This window comes from Patagioenas fasciata, chromosome 8 (assembly GCF_037038585.1).
Source record: "Patagioenas fasciata isolate bPatFas1 chromosome 8, bPatFas1.hap1, whole genome shotgun sequence".
Classification (NCBI taxonomy): Eukaryota; Metazoa; Chordata; class Aves; order Columbiformes; family Columbidae; genus Patagioenas; species Patagioenas fasciata.
In genome coordinates this window covers 28,306,140-28,322,239 of record NC_092527.1, presented here as the reverse complement: position 1 = coordinate 28,322,239, position 16,100 = coordinate 28,306,140, and the positions used below count along the sequence as shown (strand labels likewise).

Sequence of the window (16,100 nt, the reverse complement as noted above, 5' to 3'; positions counted from 1 at the left end):
TCTGCACCAGCAGGTGGGTGACTGTCTCATACGTGCCACTCCAGGCAGTGCACAGCTCAGCAAAGGCAAGCCCACACAGTGCTGGGAGTAAGGAGACCTACCTGGGCTTCGCTCCCATCCTCTCTGCAGCTGTTTGGTGCCACAAGCAGCTCCCAAAGGCCATTTGGGCTTCTTGTTGGGGGAGCTGTGGCTGGGCCCAAGATAGGGTTGAGGAAAGGGGAGTTTTTTCTCAAGAGCTGCAAAGCGTCCCCTTGTTCCTGGCTGGAAAACCAGCAACAGGGAGCAACAGGCTGACCCTGGCAGGAGTCAGCTGCCCTGGGCACGCAGTGGCAGAACTGCTGTCGGAGGGATCCTTGTTTGTCAAACTGCTTTAAAGGTGCGACAGGGCCTCCCCCAGATGAGAGCTCAGCTGCAGAAAGTCCCTGTGGTGGAAAATAATCTGGCAAAGGGGAAGAGGAACTGCTGCAACAGTTCTCTAGAGGCTGCCTGGCTGTTGGCGAGAAGAAAAGGCCGCAGCTGGAGGCTGAGCAGAGTGGGGAGCAGCACCCGCAAAGCCAGCAAGCAGAAGCTGAAGCCACAGAAGTCCTGCACAGCTACTGTCCCCAGGGCATGACAAGGGAAGAGGAAACGGAGAACACGCTGCGGTTGGAGACAGCCTGGGGCTCGGGGATGGAAACTACTACATGCAAGCTGTAGTCAAGCACGAAATAGTCACAACTCAGGAGGCTGAGGATTTGGGGTAGGGGAAGAGCAAAGGCAGAGCAAGCAGAGACAAAACAGAGCTAAGTGCTCTCGAGGGGCTACCAGGAAATCCATCCTGAGAAGCAGAAAGGGTGGGGCCATCTCTGGGGAAGGAGAGGCTGAGCCAGCACGAGACAGATTCAGCTGGGTGATAGGCAAGCATGGGGTTCTCTTTGCAGGCAAAATGGGTGCTGGGGGAGATAGCAGGAGGTACGGCCGGTACAGCTTCAGATAACGCCTGAAGGAAGAAATTAGTGATCAGAAGGTAAATGGAAAAAGCACCAAAGCAGATGCATATAGCGGAGGGCGAGCTGGCCAGCTTGGCCCAGTTGCTCATTCCAGAGACACTTTGACTTTTCAATGAAAGAAATGAGTCAAGCTGCTCAGGTTTGTTCCCACATGCCTGACCCAGCTTTTGGGATGGTCCCTGTGCTTGTGCCAAGGAGCAGCACTAAGCCACAACCACGGCTCACCTCACCACACTTGCAGACCGAGTAGCTCTTGGCTCACCTGTGCGTGCAGCTGTCGCGCCCATCCATGCCACACACCAGTGTGGGACCTGTGGGGGTGGACACACAGTCCCCATGCCACCATACCCAGTAGAGAGAGGGAGATGCGGGCTACAGGCACCCCATAAACTAACTGGAAACCCACAGATGACACCTAGCAGGATCACAAGAGGGCACAGGGAAGTGCCTGTGCACCATGGGGGCGCCTCATGGACTGGAAGCTTTTGGCATGGCTTTTCCCAGGGAAGCACCAACCTTGGTGACACTGGGCCATGGGCTGGGTCAGGACTCCAAGGGTGGGCTGTGGGTGGATCACACTTGGGGACCCCAGCAAGAACCCTCCAGTCCCAAGCACAGCCTCAGCAGTGGGGAACCCACCCTGCCCCTACCCTTGTGTCCTTCCATCGCAGCTGGACATGAAGAGCTCAGCCACATGTCTTCAGTGTGCACAAACACCCCATTTATTGTCTGACACACAAAAAATCACAGCCTTGGAAAGAGTCAGGCACCCTGCAAGAATAAATAGTCACATTCTTCAAGTGAGGGGCATGGACGAGCAGGTTCCTGCTGTCCAGCAGCACGGGCTGCAGTGGCATGGACCGTACAAGCTGCCCTGAGCCCAAGGGCTCTGGTGTGGAGGTGGTGAAGTCCCACCTGGAACAGTGCAAGGGGCAGCCCCCCTCCCACACCTACCAGAGCATCATCACATATTGGGAATTGGGTACTGGGTTTCAGGTGGGGTTCTTAACCTGCTCCCCAGAACCCAGGGAGAAGGTGCAGCAGACGGGGCAGCCGTGTCCATCTATTCCGTGCCTGTGCCGTGGGCAACAGGGGCTAATGCCTCGTGGATGGCCGGGGGATTTTGTAAAAGTTGAAGGTGGGTGGCCTGCAAAACCAAGGTCACCTACATCACCTCCAGCCCCAGAAAGGAACAAGGGACAGAGCAGGATGCTTTGGGATGGCCAAGTGTCATCCCACTCCTCTCACCCACCACCACAGGAAAGAGGGTGAGAAGATTCCTCCACCCCACCAGCTTGGGGAGGCTGGGAGCAGAAGCACCCAAAAACTGAGGAGTATGGGGAGATGATGGGGGGACCCCAGAACAGTCCACACTGCTCAGGTCCCACCTTCCCAGCCCGTTCTTCTCATTTTTACAACTTCTTGTATTTGTCTTTTTGATTGTAAAGACTTCTTCCAAATTTTTTCTATGTTATCAGAAGGCAGAGGGACATATTACATGAAGAATCTAAGCTTTCCCGCAAAAGGGTTCTTTCTTCATCTATCTTTTTTATCACCATAACCCCTCTTGTTAGTTTTCCTTATTTATCTCAGGTAGTACTGAGGGGGGTCTTTGGAAATTGTATTTTTATATAAATTAACTTAATAATATTATTTCCTTAGTTAAAATGAGGAATAAAAAGTATGTGGAAGTGCTGGCCAATCTATTATCTAGATTTGTGTGTCTGAAATTTTAATCTTTTTAGCACATAGTGACCAAAAGCATTAAATCATGTTTTAAACTGTGGCCAGTTATAGCTGTAACTAGATGCTGAAACAAGTTGCATGGATGCAAGCTGTGAGCTAGTCTGGCAATGTGCATGCACACTTAATGGTTTTCAATGGTACAGTTCTGCCACTGTACTTGCAGTTCTTAAGTAATCACAGCAGAGCTCTAGAAATAACCAGACTCACTATCTGACCATTGTTTAAAACACTTGAATGCCAGATGTAATTTTGGCTTGTATTATTTAGTCACAACATCAAACTTAAAAAAAATTATTGCCACAAGCAACTCCCAAAGGCCATTTGGGCTTCTTGTTGGGGGAGCTGTGTGTGGGCCCAAGATAGGGTTGAGGAAAGAGGAATTACTGCCCTGGTACCAGTACCCTCCTTGGCCTACATTTGCCCTGTTCCGCTCCTCGCCCCCCTCCCTCTGCGCCCTGTTCCTCTCATGCCACAGCAGCTGCCCGCCGTTCTTCCCCCCATTCAGGGACCCAGCACTGCTACTTACAGCTCCAAGGTTTCATTCCTGGAGGGAAATAAAAAAAGAGGGGACAGCTTCAGTGGGGCAAGAAGATGCCTCCTGGGGCAGCCCAGCATCTCCTGGTGGGACAGGGTCTCCCCCAGGGCACACAAGGCGGACATATGGGCTGCAGAGTGCTATGGTCCCTTCCAGCCCAGCTGCCCCATCTGGACACAGAACATGGGCTCCTACAGCCTCCTAGAGCATTGCTGCCCCCAGAGCATCACTGCTCCTTCCCCTGACAGGCAAAGTGGGGCCCCATGTTCACCAGCTCAGTGGCACACAGCTCCCCTGTGTCACCATTTCAGTCACCCCAAGTTTCCCTGGCAGGTGAGCCCGTGTCTCCAGCCCAAAGGAAATGACAGACACTGGGGTCACTGGTGGGAACCCTGGGCACACTGTGGGCAAGGCACAGCCTGGCTCAGCACTACGTCCCACACACACCACGTACACCTTCGCACTGGTCCAGTGGGGTGGTACGTGGGGGCAGGAGCAGGGGAACACCCCCAGCAAACCAGCTGCACTGCAGGGCCAAGCCATAACCCTCTGCAGCTGGAACCCAACTGGGAACTGCTGACTACCTCAGGGGTTGGCGGCTGCACTGGAGATGGGGCTGCTGGTCAAGGGGCCCCAGAGGGACCAGGAAAGAGTCCCAGAGGGCTGGGGAGCAACCCTGGGGTGCTGGTGGCCACAGGAGCATGAGTGAGCACTGCACCCTCGTGGCAGTGACACCAACCACACAGTGTGTTGCATTCTGCAGAGCATCCAGCTGTACTCCCATTTTGGGGCCCCAGCACAAAAAAATGGTGCAAAGCCGAGTAAGTTTTGTGGCAGAGACCTGAGCCAGGCTGGTGGCTGCAGCCCTGCCAGACAAACTGGGCTCCTTCCTTGGAAGGGGAGATCACATTCAGCTGCCCACAGGAGGGCTGCAGAGTAGGCAGAGCCAGGGTCTGCTCCAAAACTTCTCCATTCTTGGAGGCTGAAGGTCCCAAGCCCCCTACCTGGTCCCTGCCAGCCCACATTACTTTAGGATCAGCACCCAGTGCGGTCACAGGCGGTGGCTGGCTCCTCACCTGTAGACATCAGCAATGTCCATGCGGCGGTAAAACTTAGCAAGTCTCACGGCCAGGATGATGCTGGGCAGCAGGAAGAAGGTGCACCATCCCAGGCTGAACCAGAAGGCATTCTGGGTGCAAGGGGAGAGCCATCAGAGCCTTGACACTGACTGGAAAAGCTTCATCTGCTTCCTGCCCCCCCACTCCCCCCCCACACCTCTTCTAACAGCATGGCCTTTGCTCTCAGCCACAGCAATGTACCAGGGAGATGCTGAGCCCTGCTTGCTCAGGACAGAGATGGGTACCCCTCATTCTGTTTGGAAAGGGTCAAGGGGACTTCATTGCCACCCACCACATACACGTCATGCCCCACACCATGGGCCCGCTTACCAGAGAGTCCAGGATGTAGTTGCAGGTGATGGTCTCCACATTATCCAGGGTCTGAGCTATGGGCTTGCAACGTGCCACATCTCCTGTCAGCTGAGCACACAGTGAGGACCAGATATGTCAGTGTACCCCATAACCCTGCAGCCTGTCCTCCCCTCCCTTAACCCCATTGAGGAATGCTCAACTCACCCTGCTCTTGGCCCAGGAGATGTAGGTCTCAAAGAAGTCCAACAGCTGCTCCAGGAAAGCCCACGTCTCCTGGGGTCAGGCAAGCAGAGAGTGTTGATGCTGCACCCCCAGCCTACTCTATGCCCCATGTCGCCCCCATGCCAGGATCAGGGCTATCAAAGCATCTCAATTCAGCAGCAACAGGGTTGCAAGCCCCCACCCACCCCAGCCCCTTGTCATAAAGGGAGTGGGCACCCAGGGGTGTGGGGGACCCCTGGGGAGAACAACAAGGTAGGACAAGCAGACCGATATTGCTTGGCATCCCTCCGCAGAGGGAGGTCTTGGTCTGGGGATCTGGTCACATTCCCACCAGCTGGCCCAGCAGCGGGGCAAGGTGAGCTCACGTTCTTGATGATGTTTGCCATCTCCCTCTCCAGGAACTCCTGGGTTTTGTTGACTTTATCCAGTGCAGCCTCCGTCTGTGCCTGGGGTGCAAGGTGCTCTCAGAAGTGTGATGGGGGAAGTGGGGTCCCCAGATCTCCCCCCCGTGCCGCCCAGCAGCAATGCTTGTGACATAGTGTCTCTGAGCTGCAGTGTCCCCAGTAGTCACATGCTGGATGTGTCTGAGTGCTGCGGCATGGGCCCCCTCCCTCTGCCCCATGAGCAGCCCCTACAGTGCATGTCTGGGGAGTCCCACAGCAGCCACCAGCCCTCCAGACTGCAGGTCTACACTATGGGACCTCAAGGGCACTTTGCAGGGTGCTCCAGACAGGGGTGTGCTCAGAAGCCGCTCTTGTACAGCTTACCTTGAGCTGGGCAGCCCCACTCTGCACCAAGTGGATGTTCTCCTTCAGGCTTTGCTGGGGATGGAGAGAGGGGGGTTAGAGGCACAAATCCCACAGCTCAGCTGAGACCTCACCAGCAGACTCTGAGCTCTGGGGCAGCCCAAGCCAGAACCCCCAGGACCTTCCAGTCCCAGAGCTGCTCACCAGTGGCCCAGAGAAGCTCATCTGCATTTCCTTGTCCAGCTCCCTCAGCTGGTGAGCATAACCCTTCAGATCGTCTTTCACAGTCTCTTCCACACCTGTGCCCTGGAGGAGCTACAGTCAGCAGTGCCCCCAAGCGCGGGGTCCCTGCCCCACCACAGCCACCTGATGGGGGGCCAGGCTGGAGAAGAGAGCTAGGCAAGGGTGAACGGCTTTGCCTCCCCTCGACACCCAGGCAGATTTGTGGAGGAGTCCCCATTGCCAGTGGCTTTGGGGACAGGGTGGCCATGGCCCTGGGGTGGCATGGGCTCTCACCACATTGTCTGCCAGCTGCTCCAGCTCTGTGGCCAGATCCAAGAGGTTTCCCTGTGTCACACTCTGATCCAGCTGAAAAAGGCAGAGACAGAGCCATGAGAATGGGGAGTGCAGCCCATGGGGGGCCATACCCCACCCCTGTGAGACAGAGTGGAACCAGAGCCTCCCAGGTGGAGGAGGTGCCCAGTTGCCCTAAGGAGTGAGACAGATGGCAAGGGACACTCTGGGAGCCTGCAGTAGGACTCACAAAACAGCAGAGGGGAGAGGGCAGTGAAACCCTTTAATACACATCAGGACCTCCCACCCCAGTACTAGGCTGTCCCCAGCCCACCTGCTCCAGGGTGGAGGTGAAATTGGGTGGCTGCCCTGCCTGGCTGGCATTCAGCAGCAAGTCTCTCTGGTTCTCTTTGAGCAGCAAGATGGGGCTCAGGGTGATGTTCACCTTCTCAAAGGCTGTGGAGATCTCTCCTGTGTACTGCCAGAGTGAGGGAAACCATGGTCGGGAATGGTGCTGTCTCATCACTGTCCCCCCAGCACCAGCCCTGCATGCCCAAGCTCTGGTCCCCCAGACCCTGGCACCCCTGTGCTCACCTGGCTGATGTTCAAGAGCTCATCCAGGGACACGCTCTGGTCCAGGTGCAGCGCTTGCCACAGGGCAGTGTCTTGCTGGCACTGCCTGCAGGAAGCGGGACATGGGGGTGAAAATGGGGCAGGAGAGAGCCACCCCCTCCCAGGAGCATGTCCTCACCCACGTGGGCAAGTCATACCTTGCTCCTTCCCTGGCATCGGCACCTGCCCACAGGGCAAGCTGTCCCCATCCTGGGGAGCTTCTGTGGGAGCTGAGCAGCTGTACCCCTACCCAAAGATGCAGTGCTGGGGCTGGGACTCACCTGTAAATCTCTGAGAAGTTTGTTGTGCCACCCTCCTGGCCCAACAGCTCTGACAGGTTGAAGCCAGGGATCAAGCCAGGGGTGTCCACAAGCTGAAAGCAAGAGAAGAGACGGAGAAACCAGACAGGGCAGGACACCTGGGAAGACCATCCCAAACCAGCCAGCCCTGCCTCTGCTCCACCAGCAGCCCTCAGAAAGGCGTCAGTGGCTCCAGGCAGGGGTGTCTCCCCACAGGGACCTCCTCACCTGGAAGAGCTGCTGGTTGTGCCAGGACTCGCAGACGAGCATGTAGGTGTTCCCCCCCAGCACAAAGGTGATCAGCACCAGCAGCATCAGCAGCCAGGAGAAAATGAAGCTGAAGCCAACCCCTCTGCCAGGACAGAGATGCTGTCAGCACCCGAGGCCCTGTACCTCGGCATTATAGAATCATAAAATCATTATGGTTGGAAGAGACCCTCAAGATCATGAAGTCCAACCATTAACCCAACAATGACACTAAACCATGTCCCTAAGAACCTCACCTATACATCTTTTAAACATGTCCATGGATAGTGACTCAACCACTTCCCTGGGCAGCCTGTTCCAATGCCTGACAACACTTTCTGTAAAGGAATTTTTCCTAATATTCAACCAAAATTTCCCCTCTCCCAACTTGAGGCCATTTTCTCTTGTCTTATCACTTGCTGCTTGGGAGAAGAGACCAACACCCTCCATGCTACAACCTCCTTTCAGGTAGTTGTAGAGACCTATAAGGTCTCACCTCAGCCTCCTTTACTCCAGGCTAAACAGCCCCAGGTCCCTCAGCAACTCCTCATCAGACTTGTGCTCCAGACCCTTCACCAGCTTCATTGCCCTAATTAATGCTGGCATTGCCTCCAGCCAGGACCTTCACACCCCTTGCCCCTGCAGCAATGCTGGGAAGCACCACCATTCCCACAAGCATGTCTCCACTCTGCCTTCAGCCCCCAGAGCACAGCCAGGCTGTACCCTGGGTCTTGGACCCCAACATGGCTTCCCCCAGCTTTGCAAGCCACAACCCCCCAACAGAGCCGCAGGACCAGGCACACACTGCCAGGCCCCCACCAGTAAGGGACAAACGTCCTCTACTCGAACACCTTTCACCACCACCATATTTTACCCTTGCATTCACCACCTGCATGGTGAGTTGCCAGGGGGCAGACCATTAAGCTGCAGTAATTTGATTATTTGGGAGCTGAGCATCCTCAAGCCACCCCTGTCCACCCATCCCACTGCTCCCACATGCATCCTCACGCCATGAAGAAGTTCCCGCCAGCATTGGAGACACAGCTGCGCTGTGTGGGCAGCACACTTTCCTTCAGCCCCAGGGGTCCCAGCAGCAGCCCGATGACATTGCAGAGAACCACCAGCAGTACCATGCAGCACAGGAGGACACACACGCTCCACCTGGGGCAAGAGGAGGAGCAGGAGTCAGACAGCAGGACCTGGCACCCTGAGCAGTGCCTGACATCACATTAACTGCCATCTCAGGGAGGAGGAAGCCCCCAGTAGCCTTGGCAAAGAAGGGGCATGGATGGCTGCCAGACAGATCTCTGGCTACCCTGCACTCACAGCCCCACCACTGAGCAAGCCCCAGCTCCAGCAACTGGAGAATGAAGAGTGTGAGCCTCTCCAGACAAGGGAGCCAGGGGATTCAGCAACCCCTCGCCCACCTGAGCCAATCCACACTGATGGTCGGTTCCCTGTACTTCTCCAGCACCGACGTGGCATTGCTCAAAAAGGTCCCAACATTCTCCTCCACATCCAGGAGCGGCAACTGCTCCTGCAAGCTCCTGATCTCCTGCTTGATGAGGCCCAGCTGGTCCTGGGTCTCTGCAGGGGATGGAGACAGGTTGGTGCTGTGAACTGCTGCTCTGGTCCTGCTCATCTGGGGCAGGTGAGCCTGGGGCAGCAGGGACTCAGAAAGGATGGTAAGAAGGTGGCTTTGGCCAAGGATGGCATCAGCGTGACAGCACATGGGGACTTGGGGACAGCCAGGGCTGCAGGCAGTGGGGTGGCAGCAGGGGAGGTCTGCAGGCAGAGATGGGATGAGAAGGGAGCCCTGGGAGAGGGGGAATTCAGCACATGGGGTACAAAGCCCTGCTTACTTGTCACAATGTCCTGGGACTGCTCTTGCACCTTGGCAGGGATCATGTACAGCGTACTGTTAACCTGCATTTGGGGGGACACAGCGTATAGCTCATGTCCCTGCCCACAGCTCAGGGCTGAACAGTGCATTCCCTCTATCCCCAGATCCTGATGGCTCAGGACAGCCAGGGTTCCCCCAGCACCTAGCCCTGACCATGCCAGCACCCAGGGGTGACGGGGACAGCGGGCAAGCTCCAGTCAAGGCAAGCATTCACCCAGCACATCCCTCCATGCAACAGCGATTAACTCTTGGCGGGGCTCTTCCCAAGCCACGCCCTTGCAGCACAGCCCCAGCAGCACCAGGAGCATCTAGACCTGTACCTAGGTGCAGAGGGGGACGACTTATCTTCTCTACTTACCTCCTCTAAATCAGCTGTTATGTTGGAGTCAAACACACCATCCAGCGCCTCCAGCTGCTGCTCCACACTGGGGATCTGCAGGGAGAGCCTGGGGTCATAGGGCTGTGGGGGCTGGGGAAGGGGCTGTGGGGGACTCTGCACCCTGCTACTCCTCACCAAGGTGAAGTTGGTGCTGAAGGCAAGGCCGCCCAGAGACACGTTGCCGCAGGGGTGGCCACAGCGCTGCAGGCTCTGGTTGAGGCCATCCCGCAGGCTGGCCAGCCGCTGGCTGTAGTTGCTCTGCAGAACCTCGAGATGCGAGCGAGTGTCGGTGATGCTGACAAATGCGGCCGCCAGCGTCCCCATCCCTGGGGAGATGGGGCAGGCTCAGGGCCTCATCCTCCCAGTGTGGTGGGGGCTTATCCTCACCCAGCTGAACCTCGGGGATCCATCAAAACATGCAACATAAGGGCACCCCACCAAACTCCCAGCATTTGGCCCAGGCTGCAGCTGAGAGGCCAAATGGACCCTTGTCCCTGGGAGCCTTATGCAAACATGCACATACTCCAGCTCTCAGCACTGCTGTTCCCCCAGATCCCCTCTGAGACCTTGCCAGCCACCCAGGGATAGTCACCACTACCTTGCAAGAGGCCCTGGAGGGATCCCAGAGCCTCATCCATGCTGCTCCTGATGCCTGAGATGATCATGCCACCCAGGCTGGGCCCAATGTCTGCAGATACAGGAGAGACGGTGTCAATGATGGGACCCCTGAGGCCCTGGGACTTGCAGGGAAACAGCCAAAACCACTGACCCCACCTCCAGGACCCCGTACCACATCCACTCTCCAGGTGGGGGCAGAAAGGACACCCCTATCCTGCCACCACTTGCATCACCCTCCCCAGAGAGGAGCCTGAATGGGGAAAAGCAGCAGCTGGAGCAGAGCAAGAGCCTTGAGGAGCCCCCAAACCCACTCCCATTAGACATCCCCACGACAACCAGCCCGGTGGCTCCCAGGGCCAGCAACCATCTGCAGGGCAGTGAGGCACAGACACACAGAACCCCCAGCCACCCTGGTCCCCAAACACCCCTAGCCCTGCTGGAGCAGCTCGCCAGGGGTGCACAGGGATGCTCCAGCCCCCCTCTGCCGCACACCCTCACCCTGGAGGCTGTGGTTGGCATGGCCCAGCGGGACATCGCTGCTGTCGATGATAAAATTGACTTGCTGCAGGGAGAGAGATGGGGTGTCAGTGCAGGTGAGGACCCTTCCCCGCCTTCACCCCCACTGTTAACCTTCCCAAGGGGGCTATTTGGGCTGCTCTCCCTGCTTGGCCCCTTGGCCCCCATCAGGCACCCCAGCCAGGGTAGAAGGACCAGGCATGCCTGGGGGATGGAGGCCAGGTAGGTGTGGGCATTGTCCAGGGTGTTGTTGATGTTGGGGAAGGTGCCGTGCACAGCCTGGGAGAAGCGGGTGTTGCTGATGAAGGCGCAGACGTCACCAGCCCTACAAGGGAAGGGAGGCAGGGTCAGCACACAAAGAGCTCAATCCCAATACTCCCTCCCAGGACCCTCTGAATCCCCCAGCACCAACCCCAGGCTGCAGGGTCCGGAGTACCACTCTGAACCATGCTTCCAGAGCATCCAAACAAGTGCTCTGCGCACAGCCAAGGGACCAGAGAGAAGGGACATGGGAAAGTGAAGTACAAGAGAGCCTGGTGCACCCATATTTCCCCGCAGGGAAGCTGTTGGAAAGGGTCTGCACCGTGGCAAGGCACAGCCCCCTGGGGCCAGCTCCCCACTGCTGCTGCTTCCTCTCCTTTGTCCAGTCCTGCTGGGATCAGCTCCTGTGAACAATGGCAGCTTCCTGGCACAGCCGCCAAGCACCGACCTTTCCACCCTCCCTCGGGTCCCATCCGGAGTCTCCCAGCCAGTGCACTCACAGGAGGAGAGCAGAGACCAGCACAACAGAGACCCAGAGCGCCTGGCGCCGGCAGCCTGTCCGCCGGTCCTGCTTCTGGTACATGCGGCCCCCGCAGTTCCCGCAGCAGCGGCAGCAGCAGAAGCAGCATCCCACCAGGGGCACAAGGATGATGAAGAGGAGCCCAATGGCTGTACAGACCAGGAAACCCATTTCATAGATCAGCAGCTGGGGGAGGAAGAACGTGAGGCAGCATAACACTGGTGCCCCTGAAGGTTTCCCAGCTCTAAGGTCCTGTCCAGACCCCCACAGGGCAGAATGGTTCTCCCTAGGGTGTTGCCCAGCACCCATGGCTCAGCCTCAGAGCAGCACCCACCAGCATCCCCCAGCTCATGGTGGTGTGGGGCTCCTGGCTCCCCGCTCACCTCCTCGACTTGCTGCTTCCCGATGGCCTTCTCACTCTGTGACTGCCCAAAATCTGCAATGAGTTCTGGAGGACAAGGAGCAGAGAGGGCTGTGAGCAGGTGCTGGTCCCTGGGCGGCTCTCCAGGAGGGCCCCACATCCTGCTCAGCCCAGAGAGAGGCTCTCAGCACTGTCTATCACCTTCAGCGCTGCAGCTCAAAGTGGCTGTGAGTGCATGGCACATTTCTCCCTTCCAGCTGTCCCTCTCTGGCCATTGTGTCACACAGCACTTTTGCACCCAGGAAAAGCACTGCCAACCCCCAGGCTCTCAGGGGTCCACAGAGCAAGGGGGTCCCCTCCTGCAGCATGGCCTGGGTGCAGGCTCGGGGAAGGATGCTCCTACCACCACCTTGGCAGCCCAGCCCCAGGCAGGTGCTGAGCTGGCACTGCAAGCATGGGATAGGTGCTGGGGCAAAGTTTCCCTCCACCGTGCTGCCTCTTTCATTGCCAGGGCTCACCCTGCCCATGCCCCATGGCCTCACTAAAAGCCGTGTCAGACACAGTACTGTGTGATTGTACCCTGGTATCTGCGTGACACAAGGCCACAAAGCCACTGCATTGTTTGCCAGCCACACATTTGCCTATCCGTTGCTAGCAAGCAGGGGCCAAGCCCAGCGAAGTAGGAAGCGCAAATGCCAGCAGCCAGAGTGGCAAACCCCCCCGATGTGTGCAGCACTCACCCCAGGGACATCAAGCAGCCGCAGGGTCCTGGCATCACCTATGTCAGGCTGTGCCAGCACATCCCCTCAGGACTGAAGGAGGGGGAGCAAGCGCTGGCAAGCAGGGTGTTGCACAGGGGGTACCTGCAGCACTGCCGTGTGGGTGCTGGCATGGGTACACACTGCTCTTGGTGGCCCCAAACTGAGTCCTGCCTAAGCATGCTTTGTCACTTGCAAGCACAGAGACCCAGGCAAGGACCTCCCAAACTCACAGGCAGTGTGAGGTTTGCTCTGCACTTTTTGTTGATGCCTGGGATGAAGTTATCTCGAGGGAGGATGCGGCAGGACTCTGCCACCAAAGCCTGTCCTGGGGCCTCCTGGGGCCCCCCTGAAACTGTCCCCTAGTTGTGATGGGACATGGGCAGGACACAACTCACAGTCCTCAGGGATTCCATTTGCCCCCCCATCCTACCTCTCCTAACCCAGTACCCCGGCATTTAAATGCTGGGTGGACAGTCACCAGTGCAGGAGGGCTCAGGCTGAACCAGGACCCAGCAGCTCCAAGCAGCACCCCCACCCCATCACCAGCCCCCCATCACCATATACCCACCTACAGGCAGGGCGTTGGGCTGCACCAGCCTCAGGAAACCATGAACCATCCCCACCAGGCCTGGGGTGCTGCTCCCTGGCGCCTCGGGGCCAGGGCCATACACGGGTTGTGAGATGTTCCCCAGCTCCATTGCAGCACCTCCGGTGGGTGCCTGGGCACAGAGAGGAGCTGTCAGTGTCGCTAGGGTGTGGGGCCACCCAGCCTATCCTACCTCTGAGCAGGAAACGCAGTGAGAAAATAATCAGGCACCTGCCAGCTCCTGCCCAGAAGGAAAGAACTGTGGGAGAGCACCGAGAAGGGACGGGGAGTCCTGGGGGCAGCAGCGTGGGGGGCCAGGCAGGAGTTGCACACAAGGGACCAGAGGGGCTGTGGGGGATGAAGCAGAGACAAAGCACTTACCCTTTCCTCCAGCACCTCTGTGCGCACAGGTCTGCTGCAGGGCTCAGCTACACAGTGTCAGCCCCTTGGGGCTTTATGGTTTGTTTAAGTTTCAGCTGTGATTGCCGAGAAGCTGCTTGCCGGGGAAGGCGTCAGTGCTGGGATTGCCCCACCCTGCCCCTGCCACCTCCTGGCACCCGGCCACGCTGGGTTGCCTCTCCGTACCCAGGTCAGGGTCACCACCAACCCGTCCCAACCCAGGCACCAGGAAGAAACCCCTCCGCGAGCTCCCGTGCTCTTTCTGATTTCCTCCTGTCCCGAGGGTGACCCGTGAGGATCCCGAGGGCACCCACTGCGCCTGCTCCACCCCAGCACCAGCTGCATCCCTTTGGGATGGGGTGTGCTTGGCCAGCCACAGCTTCAGCACAAACCAGTTCTGGCCACCGAACGCGGTTTTGCGTTTAAAAAAAGCTTCCCAAATGGGCCATTGCAGCAAACCCGGCATTTTCCACGCACACCCTGACTCTCTCAAGCAGGGGACAGCCTCAGGGACCCCCACACAGGATTTTTCCTCCGAGGCTGGATGTCTGCCAGCGCCTGCCCCGCTCCATCCCCGCTCCATCCCCCGCTCCGCGCCCGCCGAGGTCTCCCACGCCACCGTCCCGTGGTCCTCAGCCCGCGTTCCACCGCCGGGGTCCCACCCGGGCTCTGAGACCCACAGGAAGTGGGGGCCGGAGGTCTCTCCTGGTTGTCCTGCGGACGCACCCGGTGGGCGCGGGGCGGCTGCCCCGGGGATCGCGTCCCGGCGGCGGGAACTCTGCGGCTCGGCTCGGCACGGCTCCGCACCAAGACCACGGCGCGGGCGGCCCCGGGAGGGATGGGCACGGCCGTGCTGGGCCGCCCCTTCCGTCCCGGCCCCCCGCGGTCTGCCCGGAGAGTGCGGCTGCCCCGGCCCCCGCCTCTGTCGGGAGGGAGGCCCCAGCACCAGCACCGCTGAGCCTTGGCACTCCGCCACCGTTCCGGGGGGACCCCTGCTCCTGCCCCGTCCCATTCTGACATGCTGCATCTGCCCCCAGAGACCCCAGCTGCTGCCCTGTCCCACTGGGAAGAGCCCCTGGCCCCCGGTGCCCAGCCCATCTGCTCCATGCACAGGTGAGGCTCCCTCTCTGCCCCACAGAGACCCAGCGCTGGCCCCTCCAACAGCCCACCCTGCCACAGCCCCTGTGCCCAGAGCCCCCCACGCCAGCCCTCAGCTGTGCCCTACACCTCCCCAGGACAGCCAGTGTCCCCAGCATGGTCCTTGGCCCTTGTCTCAGCCCCGTGTCACTGCATGGGGCACCATGTGGTTTTGGATAGGCACCAGTGGGGAGTCTGGGTAAACCATACCGGTACATCCCAGGCTGATGGCTTGCTGGTTGCCATGTCCCAGGTTACTGCTTAACTTTCCCAGGCACAAGCTGGCATCACTGTTCTCCCGTGAACTTGGGCAAAGGTAGCATGGGGAGGAAGGAGCCCTGCCTTGGAGTTTCCTTCTGGCCTGGCTCGTGCCAGGCACTGGGGTGCCCTCTGGCTTGGCACTGGCACCAGGGCAGAGCATCAGAGGACACAGATGCCCCATCCTTAAAAAAAGAAAAACAAAACAAAACAAAACAGCAGAAACTTCAGCAAGTTTCTCACAGCACTAGGGCTGCTGTGAGGAAGGGGGTTGGGGGCTTTCACGAGCATCCTTCAGATTTCCATTTCAGACCTCAGCTCCAAAGTGTTGCCCCGTGGAGGGGCCAAGGAGCCAATGCAGGCATCTCTCAGGGACTTTGGGCTTGAAATCAGGGGCCATGTGTGGAGCTGGGCACCAGGGACCCTCCATGAAACGGGGCTGGCTGCCCTGGCTGCTGTGCTCCCCAAACTCAGTGTATGCCCAGCTTCCACAGTTGCGTGTGGGCAAGATTTGACAAGGCATCTGTGGGATTCTTGACAGATGTAAGGATCTGCATCTGCAAGGCACTGGTCCCCTTCAGCCTAGGGCACCCTGCTGAGGCCGCTAGAGCTCAGTGCACACCAGGGTGTTGATGCCTCAGCCCTGGGTGCCACCACACCATGGGCTCAGTGGGGCTTCCCTGCTCCCACTTGCCCAGCCGCAAACTCCCACCATGGTGCAGGTATCCTGCCGCACCCCAGCCCCATCCCTTTCAGAGGAAGGATTAACAAGGTGATATCCCTCAGTGCAGTTGTAAACCCAAGCCCTGTCCCTGTCCCTCTGCTCTGAAGACATGGGCCCCCACCATCCATCAGCCCTATTTTAAGAGCCTGTTTTTCCCCCATCCCTTTTTTTCTCCCTCATTACTGCCAGATCTGCCCTCACCCCAGCATTACCCACAGCCACAGCTCCTTGCACATTTGGCTGGGGTGGGGGGTTTGCATTGGATAAGGCACTTGCAGTGTAAGGCCACTGTGTTCCTATGTCCATGAGCTGAGCCTGGCTGCCCCCAGGCACCCCACT

General features: G+C 58.4%; 1 protein-coding gene across 4 annotated transcripts; it reads right to left on the bottom strand.

Annotated features, from left to right (window-relative positions):
* Positions 1-1,699: 1,699 nt before the first annotated feature.
* Positions 1,700-14,482, bottom strand: LOC136104489 (prominin-1-A-like). 4 transcript variants are annotated; one of them, XM_065843498.2, is made up of 26 exons: positions 14,323-14,452; positions 13,475-13,591; positions 13,226-13,376; positions 11,919-11,983; positions 11,516-11,721; positions 10,959-11,079; positions 10,737-10,800; positions 10,219-10,308; positions 9,756-9,946; positions 9,600-9,674; positions 9,201-9,264; positions 8,766-8,925; positions 8,347-8,499; positions 7,321-7,444; positions 7,075-7,166; positions 6,776-6,860; positions 6,516-6,659; positions 6,185-6,256; positions 5,873-5,974; positions 5,690-5,743; positions 5,288-5,368; positions 4,905-4,973; positions 4,719-4,808; positions 4,347-4,459; positions 3,262-3,279; positions 1,700-2,136 (listed from the first exon to the last, which is right to left on the bottom strand). In XM_065843498.2, exons 3-26 carry the CDS (start codon positions 13,353-13,355, stop codon positions 2,085-2,087), a joined length of 2,415 nt encoding a protein of 804 aa, XP_065699570.1. In that variant the 5' UTR covers positions 13,356-13,376; positions 13,475-13,591; positions 14,323-14,452; the 3' UTR covers positions 1,700-2,084. The 4 variants fall into 4 exon arrangements, with proteins under 4 accessions (XP_065699570.1, XP_071668174.1, XP_071668172.1 ...); XM_071812073.1 differs by lacking the exon at positions 13,475-13,591 and having other exon boundaries at positions 14,369-14,482; XM_071812071.1 differs by lacking the exon at positions 13,475-13,591 and having other exon boundaries at positions 13,625-14,452.
* Between the last annotated feature and the right edge of the window lie 1,618 nt (positions 14,483-16,100).

Coding starts and splice junctions, on each gene's coding strand:
- LOC136104489 (XM_071812073.1), bottom strand. CDS start 13,355: ATGGAGCTGGGGAACATCTCACAACCCGTGTATGGCCCTGGCCCCGAG. Junction 11,984..13,225: donor GCCCAACGCCCTGCCTGTAG/GTGGGTATATGG, acceptor CTTGTCCTCCAG/AACTCATTGCAGATTTTGGG. Junction 8,500..8,765: donor ATCAGTGTGGATTGGCTCAG/GTGGGCGAGGGG, acceptor CTCTTGCCCCAG/GTGGAGCGTGTGTGTCCTCC.